The following is an 11,769-nucleotide window of genomic DNA, read 5'->3' as shown; positions in this document are numbered from 1 at the left end:
CTCTCATATGTGCCTGTTCTGGCCTAAGTTGGTGTTTACCAACTTTGGCTACTTAAGTGGCATTCACCTCCTAGCAAAATGGGCATAAATGGGAAAACACGTTTCCTGAAGGCCATAGTCTTTATATGTTGACCTTCAGGGATTGTTTGTTGTTTTGTTTTTGACTTGTTTCCCTCCCAGTGACATAGCATGCTGAGAAAATAATTTGCCCATGACTCATTTTCCCAACAGTGTGAGGCTATTTGGGAAGCCGACTGGATATTTAACACTATTAGTAAGCCTCCCAGGTTATCATTGGGTTGGGCTTCAGTCACAGTGAACCACAGAAATCTTCCAGGCAGTTAGCCAAGCCTCGACCCTTCTTCCTTCTGCATTGTCTTTAACTGACACAGTACTGTGAAGCAGGGGCTAATATGATCCTCATGTTGTAAATGTCTCCAAAAATAGGGACTGTGGGCTGGAGATGCAGCAATGTAGTGGAGGCTTCCCCTAGCCAAAGTCAGGACGTGGATTCTATCCTAGGTGCTATTGGGTGGAGGGAGTCCTTCGTCTAGTCTCACAGGCACACATGCACCCCTCCAAAAGGCATTCAATATAGAAACTAGAAGAAAAATCCTAAAATATTTATTGAGAAATATTTTCCGGGAAATAGGATGCACAAACCTGGCTCTCTGTAGCAATGAGAACACACCGAGAAGGCTTCCTTCTTACTCTTGATTTTGGGAATTATAGTCCTTTTTGGAGGGAATGTCAAAGAGTACAGTTTCTACAATGGTCTTTGGAATTCAATGATTTGAACCTAGTGGAAAGCCTTTGGTAGCTTGATAGAGATAAATCTATGGCTTGGTAGAAGATGGGTTGATATAAATTTATAAACAAAGGTCTTTAAGAGTGGTTTCTTATTAAATAAAATGAAACAAAACACCACCCTAAAAAAGAGACTTCACTATGAACCGAACTTGGCATTAATTTTAGTTAGAAGGAAGTAGATCCATGTGCTGAAGCCCCTTGAAATTCCCTTTCCACTGCTGCGCAGGCATGCAGGCAGGGTCAGGCATGGATAACAGCATCCTGAAATGACACAGGAGAAACTTTAGTGTTGGAAATTCCCTGGGAAACACTGAAACCAACTCTACGTGATGTTCCCTGCAAAACTAATGTTGTTACTGTTCAGACAATATGTACTTGGAGGACCTTTAAGACAAACTTTATTATTTTTTTTAAAAAAAAAAACATGGTGCAAATTCACTTACATCATTTGCACTTGTGTTCTGTTCTGGTTTGGCCCATCTCTTTATTTTCTGTCTTAGGTTAGCCTGGATTATGATCTACACTGACTCTTCAGTTTATGAATGAACTTCTTTCTGCAACCTTCCCCAGGTTGTTTATCCACCATTTTCCAGTTGTCCCCTAATGTAGTGTGGCTGACCAAAGAGACCCTTCAAGGGCTGGTATGGATGTGACATGTTTCTGGCCTCTTGGCAACTGTGCCAACCAGGTACAGCTTCCCTCTCCTCTTTAGGGTGGGGATGAGAGCAAAGAAGCAAGCAGAAAACAACTTTACCATCAAGGCAGACAGTGGGCACTGAAGAATATCTTGTACTTGTGTTTTCTTTCTGTTTTATTATAACTTACATGCACTATCTCTTGGGAATGGAATGCCAAGGCCTTGGTGTTCTAGTCTCTCTTAGAAAGAGTGTATCATTCTGAGAACCCAGATAAAAGAAATATTGTCAAAATGGCCATGAAGATAGCTCAGCTAGATTGCTTAACAGCCTTCTCCGGCACCGTTCCTGTAGGCACTGACATTTCTGCCTTATATTGTATTAATTGCTTTACTCTCGTGGCTGTAAGCAAATGCAACCCAATGGAGAAGTTCATTCTGGCTCACAGCTCAGAAAATGGGGAGGAGTGGCATGGGAGCAGTCTGGTCCTTGGTACCAAACAGTAAGCAGAGGAAAAAGCAATGCTTATGGTCTGCTGGCTTTCTCCTTTTTCCAGTTTGATTCATTTAGGGACCTCAGCCTGCGGGACGAAGTCACCAGAGTTCAGAGTTTGTCCCCCTCCTCGTTAATCTCCCTGTCAATGGTGCCTTATTGACACCCTAGATTTGGGACACTGAGTTAGTTTCACAATGGAAGTTAACCATCATAAGTCAACAGGACATCCAAACATTAGTGACAACAGCTGTACTTTTCCTAGCACTTGGTTTTGCACATGAGCCTTTCTCCTAGGTCTTATCAATATTTCCTTATTGAAATGTGTTGATAAGAGCTACATTCACAGTGGGCCTGGATGGCCCTCCGCCTCTGTTGGAGGCCCTTCACATTCAAGCTGCCTCCACATTGATCAACAGGAATGCAGTAAAACCTGGCTGAGTATCAGGCTGGCCCTCAATCCTGGTTTGCTCAGAACTCCTTCTCTCTTCCACTTCCCATGCCTCCCACCCCCTGGGTAATTCAGACACCTGATTCCAGACATCAGGCCAAAACCTTTTGATGCTGAGGATCAAAGGAACTAAAGAGAATAAAAGTCATTCTCTTTGGGAATATTTCCCCCAAATAATACTTACTCCAACAGTTCCTGAAAGTGTTGCTATGACAGTCGTTGATTTAAAAAAAGCCTCTAAGAAAGTAAACTGAGAATAAAGCACAGTAAACAGACCAGGTGCTTCACAGAGAAGCTAAGTAAGAGTTTAGACTACCTAACCATTCTATATCGCACCAGCATTACAGGAGTTACCAGGCGTGTCCAGAGCACTAGGTCCAGGTCAAAACCTACTTCAAGCATCTCCTTTCCTGGCCTGCTTTATGCTACCCTCTCTGACCTGTTCCTTCCATCCCATTGACCATGTGCCATGCTGCTACAGGGCTCATCAACACCTGGCCGCATCTCCTCATCGTCTTGGCCCACAGCCTACATATCATGGTCTTTCCTCTTAAGAGGTATATAGTTGTCCAGGCTTCTAAAAGATGGCCATAAAGCAAAGAGAGAAGAAAGGGGCGGCAAAGAAAAATAATCAGCCTGGATATGCCTTTTATAAAGGGACTCGGTTGTGATGTTTCACTGAGGAATTTCATAGAGTTATAGAATCATATAGCGGTACTCATAGGCTTCACACTTAAATTCATTACAGAACTTCATTGTTTCAGCATCATTGGAATGAAGTCCATGTACAGGATGAATTCATATTTTTCATGATTTGTGGTTATGGTAGCTAGCATATTTAATTATAATTTAAATTAAAATATAGGTTAATGGTCACTAATATGCCATTAAATTATTTTAACACTATTATTCTGTTATTTCACATTATTTCGTTTATTTATTTTGGTTTTGGGGACAAAACTCATGATCCTCCTGTCCCATTCTGCTGAGGTCTGGGATTCCAGCCATGTGTCACCAAAGGAGGCTTTTTCTCCCCCACCCCCTCTTAAATATGCTAGAGCCTTAAGAAAGATAGACGTGTACCAAAGTGCTCTCGGGGTTCATCTCTGTTCAGTCTTCTCTGGATGGTGCTCAGAGATTAAAGTCAGCACAGACCCATTACACAGACTAAGTCCCAGGACAGACTTTAATCTTTCATCTTCTCCCTTTATTATGTGCTACCACGGCTCTTGCCTTCCTGGCCTCTTACACAAATAGGATGTTGTCGTCCCTTGCCACTGATGTCTTCTGTAAGCCTCAAGAGAGCTTACAGCAAAAATGAATGAATGCCCTGCTGCCTCATTCATTCTGATCACTAAGGTGTCAAGTCCCGCACTCTGCCAGGAGAACAGGATGAGGAAATGGCCAAGGACGATCTCTCCCCATCCTCTGTCGAGCTGGCCAACTCCTCCACTGGAGTTCTAGAGGAACTCAGACTTTCCCCACAGTGTGTTTGGTTTTAGGACCCTCCTGGTTTTGTTTGTTTGTTTGCTTTTGCCCTGTACCCAACCATTCCCATTCAGAAAATGATTCAATGTCGTAAGCAGAGATTTCGAGGAAAGGAAATTTCAAAAAGACCTTTGGCAATTTGATCTGTATATTTATATTTGGTGCCCAAGACCCTACAAAGTATATTTTGAGCATTTTCTAGAACGGAATTTGGAATTAAGCCCTTGTTTGTCTCTCAAAATTAAAATTACTTGTTCAAAACTCACAGCACACAAATTAAGGCCAGGCTCCATGGTTCTGGTTGTCACACGGATGAGACTTTGAAACAAGGAAAGGAGGCAAAATATCCTGAGATTAACTGAACCCAAGTCCAACAATGCGGAAGTCCCACTCTGACACGGAAACCTTCTTAGATAGTACCAAACTTTGCTGAGTGCTTCTTTTTTAGTCACATGCTGATAACTGTGCTTCCAAAACTGCCCTGCTCTCACAGTCTGTGTTTCTACCATGTCTATTGCATGCCAGATATTTGTAATTCCTTCTTTCCTGCCTTCCTTCCTTCTCTCTGTGTAGCTTCAGTTGTCTTGGATATCTGCCTGTAGATCAGGGTGGCCTTGAACTCACAGAACTGCCTTCCGAGTGCTGGGATGAAAGGAGAGCACCTCCAGCTTTGTCATACGTTAAGAAATTTGACTCCTTGTCAGGATCAAATTGAAAAATCATATTCCACGGCAAATCCCTGCTGGTTGGGTTACTTTATCTTCGGAGTCTATTTCTAGTCACCAGGATACAGGAGGCAATGACAAAACAACCCCACCCACCTCTATATCGATGAAGCACTACATTTATTGGGTTGTTTACAGGAACTTGGGTGACTTCTGCAGCTGCACAAACATACAGTCCCACCCAACATGGCTAGTGACCTCTTCAGAGTGGGAGTTCCTTTTCATTTAGCCATCTGGCTGAACGTAGAGGAGAAGGAGGTGTGTGTGTGTGTGTGTGTGTGTGTGTGTGTGTGTTCTCTCATTGCTTGGTGAGGGAGGATCTGATGAACACTCCCTCCTTTTTCCAAGAAATATCAACAGGCCAGATACTGTGAGAGTCTCCTGCCAGTAAATCACGCCTGTTCTGATTTCAGTCTGGTTATAGACCTGTCCTGCCAAGCACAGGATTTCTCAACACCAGCTTGGATAGCGAAATTGAGTTACCTAAAAAAAGATAAATACCAGTGTAATGTTAGCAACGCTAATAATGATGGGACCTGGAGGGGGCAAGAGAAAGTGGGAAGGCTCAAGGCAGACACAACTTGGGGCTCAGCATTGAAGAACAGAGTTGAGAAGCAGCAGATAATGACGAGGAGTCAGATGAACAAGTGTTAGGGTGGCATCAGCAGAGAGACTGCAGACATGGGAGTCTTCCAAAGCAAAGGGAGCATGAGTCAGAGGCTGGAAACAAGGGTCTTTGGGGACACTTTTTTATTTAAAAAAAAAAAAAAGTGGTAAGCACAGTGCTTCCAGATCAATAGGTGGACTGATGCACATCTTATGATTTAATTTTTCTCTTTGTTTTCTTGTCTCAAGTGTATTTGTAAAAACAGCACAGGACACTGGTCATCTGCAGTAGTGTGTAGGGTGTGTCATGGCGGTCTGTCTGTCCTCACATTGGCAGGAACCCTCTCTAAGGAGCCTTCACAGGGGCCTGGGCACCTTTGGGAGCCTGAGCTAGAGCTTTGACCTCTGCCTTGGTTTGAACCTTGGGCTCTGGTTGGCAGAGCCCATGACCCTTGGCCGTGTAGCTTTGATTCTTCTTCCCAAGCTTGGGGTGCGCGATGAAAGCCCGATCGCTGAGTTTGCGGCTGGGGCCCTTTGGCATCTTGGGCTTGATGGCCTCTGAGCGTGCGCTCACTGCCTTTGCATTGTTGGCCTGCGTCTTCCTCAGGCCTTTCTTGTGCTTCTTGGCAAAGCTCATGTTCCACAGGAACTTGGGGTCAACCCCCTTAAGAGATTTGTATCTTTGCGACCAGGGTTTCTTGATGCCATTTCTGTGCCATTTGTGGGTCTGGTTGCGTGTGATGTTTCGTGGCCTTGGCCATGTCTGCACAGTTACCCGTGGCTCCCTTAGTGCCTGGGACCGGAGGAGAAACGAATTTCTCTTTTCTTCAGATACAGACAGATAAATTCACCAAGAGCCCGAGGCCTGTGATGTCTAGGAAGGAATAAATAAAACTTTCTCTTTCATAGCAACATGAACAGGGGACATAATCCCCCAAAGGAGAATAAAAATAGACCTGAGTCGGCTTGAATCTTTAAGTATTTTTGTTAAATTTGTGCCATTGGGTTAATTAATGTAGAGGAAAAATTGTTTTCAGGAAGGATTTGTCACGTTAATGATGATTGGTGCCTCCGTGTCTTATACTCTTACACACTTAGACACCAATGCACACAAGTAAACGGCATGAGAATATCGTGGTACATGTGGATCCTCTCACTGGTCAGATTTGTGTACTTCCCTGGAAAGCACGTGTTCTGGGTGGGAGAGGGGGAAGCGAGCTGATTGGCTGGGGGCCTGCTGCCTCTTCCGTCAAGTCTTCTCCGAGTAGCCTCATGAGTTCGCCTGAGCGAACTTTTCAATGGCTCCTCCTGGAGCTGCCATTAACCCGTCTTGATCTTCTGTGCATAGTCTGCTCATAGTCGGTGGGAGCAAAGATTGCATTATTTATTTGTACAACTGGCAGGCGGGGGGTAAGCAGTTATGATCTTGCAGATGTGGACGCTGCGGACACTCCATCCCTTCACTTAAAGCAATAAAAGACCGAGGAGCTGAAGCTACATTTGTAGACTTTCCCCGCATAGCTGCTTCTCCTGTGGCTTGTTCAGATCAATTATTCAGGGCTGCAGACTCCCAACGTCGGAGCCCAGGAAGGAAGCTTTAGGCAGCGGTATGTTTGAAAGCAAGGGCCCTGATTCCACAGAGCTCCTAAAAAAGAGCCAGATTGAACTGGTATTTTCCTGGATACTTGGATGCAGTTTTGGTTTGTTTTTAACATAAAAGCCATCACCCGTTGCGTTCCTTACTTCCCTGATGCTGTTATCAAACAGCACAGCAACTAAGCCTAGAGAAGGAATTTATCTGGGTTTAGGATTGCGGAAAGAGAAGAATCCATGATGTCAGGACAGAGGTGGCGCCTGGAGCGGGAAGTAAGGACTCACATCTTGGACTGAAAGCATGAAGCAGGGACCATGTGCTAGAAATGATGTCTTCAAAGTCTCAAATCCCTCTTCCCAGTGAAATAGCAATACCACACATCCTAAGCCCACTCATACAGTGCGGCCAACTGGGGAACAAGTATCCAAATGTTTGAGACTACGAGAGTTATCTCTTTCAAGCTACCAAACCAGTGTTAGCCTGAATGAAGTCTCGCAAAGCTAATGAAGACGTTCCAAATCTCCGCAGCGTGAAGTTGTATAAGAAGCGTCAATGTTCTATCTGTATTTTTGCTCCTTTCAACTGACATAAACACCGAAATCACTGTGTTGTTGTATAAAGAGCAACATTTTATGGTTGGAGATACTAGAACTCTAGAAAATCTGAGAAACTAATTTTTTTAAAATTCTTACATCTTTGAGAATTCCACACAGTATATTTGGGTCATAGTCATTCCCGCCCCCCCCCCCACTCCTCACAAATCCACCCTCTTCTCCCATCCCAATCCAACTCCAAGTTCTCTTCCTTATTTTCTTTTAAATTCATTGAATCTGGTTTGTGTTGTCCTTGGGTGACGAACCTGCTCTGGAGTGTGGCCAACTTACCAGCAGTCACACCATTCAGGAAACTAATTCTCTTGTCCCAGAAGCCTTGAAAGACCAATAGCTCTTTAGCTATTGGGACTCCACATCCATCCCTCCCTTCTATGCTGCAATTTTGTCTGGCTTGTAGTGCACAGGTCTTCTGCATACAGTCATAATTACTGTGACTTCTCATGTTCCGTCCCCCCTGCTGTGTCTGGAAATCAATTTTCTGGTAGTCACCTACTGTCTCTGGCGTTTACAGTAGTTCTGCAGCTGAGTGATGGAAGGAAATGTGTCATATGTAAGTCCAATCTAGCTCATTCCCTAGTGGCTCATTCTCTTGTTGACCAGTTAAGCATTTCTGTATTAGTTACTATTTATTGCAAGAAGCTTCTCGGGCTAGAGAGATGGCTCTGCGGTTAAGAGCACTGTCTGCTCTTCCAGAGGTCCTGAGTTCTATTCCCAGCAACCACATGGTGGTTCACAACCATCTGTAATGGGATCTGATGCCCTCTTCTGGTGTCTCTGAAGACAGCTACAGTGTAATACACATATACTTAAATAAATAATTATTTTTAAAAAAAAGAAGAAGAAGCTTCTCTTATGAGAACTGAGAGATGCTTTGATCTATGGACATAATAAGTCGTTAAGAGTTTTCTAATACTATGTCCATTTAGTGGAATAATCATAGTAAGCTCTCTGCTAGGGCCTATAACATATCTAGCTACATGTTCTTGTCCTAACAATGATGCTAAGTATGGAATACATCTCATGAAAAGGGCCTTAGATACAACCAGGAAGAGGTTGATTACCTCTATAATGACTGTGCCCATTGAATCAGGGGATCATGTCTTGTCAGGATTATAATTATTACAGCTTACAAGGTTCTCAGATGGGTGAGACTAATACTTATTTTCCATCTGTGGTAGGGTTCAAACACAGAAACTTCCAGAACTGTGAAAGCTAACCAGTAGGGATTAAGATTCCAGATGAGTACCACTTTGATTTCTCTGTATTCTGTGACACATGTGTGTAGTATCTTTAGCAACTGGGTCATAATTATCAAGATCTAGGGTAACCAAGATGATATCCTGGTGTTTGAGGGTGGTCTATGGGACTCTTTTGGCAAATAGCTCAAAAAGACAAAACTCTTTCTTTGTACTAGGGTCTTTATCTTCTGACATGTGATATTTAGTTGAGATAGTGTCCCCCTCATTATAACTCCGTTTTGTGTGTGTGTGTATGTGTGTGTGTGTTTTAAAGATGCTTCTGCTGTAGTTAGTTTTCATCTGCCTTTTACAAAGCACTTTTAATATTAGCTATCCCTCTTTAAATTCTCTCCTCAACTCCTAATCAAGAAAGTCACCAAAGTTATTTAATGTATATGAAGTTTCAACTTGGGAGGATGAAGAATTCTGGAGATGCATGGTGTTTGTGCTTAGGAAAGGTTGTACCACAATGTGATAATGTGACTGGACTAGAAGTATAGCACCCCACTGTATACTTCTCTATGGTTAAGATGGTAAATTTCATGTTATGCATATTTAACCACAATAAAAAGAAAAGCTTGTAGCTGTCCCAAGAAGGAGATTTGGAATGGACCAGAATTTACTTTTTTTAAAAATTTAGTTCATCAGTTACTATTCTCACTTGTGTTTTATTTAAGTCTGTAACTGTTTATAGACAAAGGGGGTTTTTTAAAAGGGGGACTACCCAAGGGATGATAACTGTGGACCTTAAAACAAACTCTGCTACAGTTGATGCTTTATAAGCAACTCTATTGATACAGTTCACACGTCACAGAACTCACTCATTCTAAGTGTACAATCCAAGGTCATTCAACTATTCACAGGTTGTGTAACCATGGCCACAATCTCTTTGGAGCACAAATTATCTCCATAGCAGATACTAATCACTTTTCAAGTCTCATTTAGATTTTTAATATGTGATGAATACATTAGACCATATGATCTTTAAAGCTTTTCTTATACTAGCATTCTCTCTCTCTCTCTCTGTCTCTGTCACTGTCTCTCTCTGTCTGTCTCTCTGTCTCTCTGTCTCTGTCTCTGTCTCTGTCTCTCTCTCTCTCTCTCTCTCTCTCTCTCTCTCTCTCACACACACACACACACACACACACACACAAACACATATTCACACATTGGGTTTTCTGTAACACTCCTCTGTCATCTTCTTGATCTGTACTTTCTTCTCCTGTCTCTGAACATTCCAGAACAGCTTTCCTAAAACAACCAACAGTCTCTAGAGACAAAGTCTTTGACAAATCACACCATGCATCCCATCAGCTTTTTGTCTATCTTTAAAAAATAAAGTTTTACTGGGCTGCAGCCCCTGTCAATAATTTTCATATTGTCTATGGTCGTCTTTGTAACTCAGTGGCAGGGTTGAGCGGTTGTGACACAAACTAAAACGTTTACCATCAAGCCCCTTTTTAGATTAAATTAGGCAATTCATATTAGCTTTGACTAAATTATATGTATATATATATATATATATATATATATATATATATATATATATATATACTGATGACAAGGTGTGTCTAACATGCTCTTGTTCCTGGGGTTGGATCATGGCTTTTCATCCATCAAGGACTTGAGATTCTTGGAAGGTGGGCTCAGGCTGAGGGGCCAGAGAGCCTTATCTGTCTGTTACTGGTGTGTGGTCTAATAAGTTTCTGAAGTGTTTAGATTTCATCCTCTCTCTTCCTTGAAACAGTGATAGCAACAATGTATCAAAACAAGGCTCTTGTAAGGGGTTTTCAATAAAAAAATGTATTTTAAGTATTATGTGTGGTTCCTGAAACATAAAAAAACAATCTAAAAATTGATGATGACTGATGTTGTCCTCACAGTGACTGCATGTTGACCTTCCTGTTCTCTCTTTTCTCTACTTAATCCAATTTTCTTTATGATCAATGCATTCTCTGGTTTTGAGTGTTATGATTAGAAAGTTGGGGTTCTTTTGATGGTAAAGGGAAGCTGGCAACAGACCTGTGGATCCGAGTTCCCTGGTCTGTCTTCATTATGTTGTCATAGAAAACCATCAGTTCTTTCCCGTGATGAGTTATGTCAATGAAATGTATGAACAATTACTGAAACCTGCTAAACCTTTGCAGGGGTGGATGGGTTGTCATCATGAAGAGAACAAATGTCATTTCTCATGCCTCAATACAGAGAAAATACCAATACAACAAAGTTCAAACAAACACGAAGAGAAATTTTAAAGAAAATTAGTCCCCCACCCACAGGCCAAGAGAATACAAAAGTCAGTGGAGCAGTTACTTACTTTGCTAACAGTGATTTTTGGTAGAGGCAAATCCTGCCTCAACAATACTGTGTTAATCACCGTCTACACATCAGGCCTTGTTTGAGATATTAGGCAAATATCAAATACAACAGCCAGATCGAAATCTTTGTCTTTCTGGATTTTCATTCTCATCGGGGAGAAAATGAAGTAGAGACACAAATCATCTCAAAGTGAAAAAAAATGGCTAGAGGTGAAAGAACAGAAAAGAAACATCAAAATGAAAAGAAGATGGGACATTTTTAGACAGAATAGCTAGATGTTTTTTAAAAAGATGGGAGGGTTTCAAGAGGATGGCCCACAGGAACAACCTGGGCAGAAAAATTGCAAGCAGAGAAAACATGCTATGCAAATGTTGCAGGGTAAATATGTGTCTGCGCTCAAGGAACAAGAAAAACCTGTACATCTGACAGAAAGCATGACAATATAATAAAGCAGACATCCTTTCTTCAGTCTTTACTGTTTTGTAAGCAAGATAAACATATCTTGAAATTATATATATGTATGCATACATATATACATATACACACATATGCATATATATATACACATATACACACATGCACATATACACACGCATATATATATATATATACATATATACATATATATCTTAGACGTCACATATTGAAAGCACCATTTTTTCTTTCATTTTATAAATGCATAGATAAGAAAAGCAAGAGTTTTAAAATGCTGGGTAAGAATCCAAAGGATGGCTCAGCAGATAAAGGCACTTGTCTTAAAACCTTGGAGACTTGAGTTTAGTCCTGGATTTCATGGA

The 11,769-nt window shown here is 41.8% G+C and overlaps 1 protein-coding gene across 1 annotated transcript in view; it reads right to left on the bottom strand.

Moving 5' to 3' along the window:
• Positions 1–5,553: 5,553 nt before the first annotated feature.
• LOC308429190 (uncharacterized protein) overlaps positions 5,554–11,769 on the bottom strand; it is a gene marked incomplete at both ends in the record, with an annotated part of 112,292 nt that continues 106,076 nt past the window's right edge. Inside the window, one exon of the mRNA XM_080927935.1 lies at positions 5,554–6,000. Within this exon, the coding sequence (XP_080784061.1) occupies positions 5,554–6,000 (447 nt within the window). The remainder of the gene's footprint in view (positions 6,001–11,769) is intronic.

Source organism: Micromys minutus, assembly GCF_963924665.1.
Source record: "Micromys minutus genome assembly, chromosome: 13".
In the NCBI taxonomy this organism is placed as follows: domain Eukaryota; kingdom Metazoa; phylum Chordata; class Mammalia; order Rodentia; family Muridae; genus Micromys; species Micromys minutus.
This window is presented reverse-complemented; position numbering and strand designations above follow the sequence as displayed.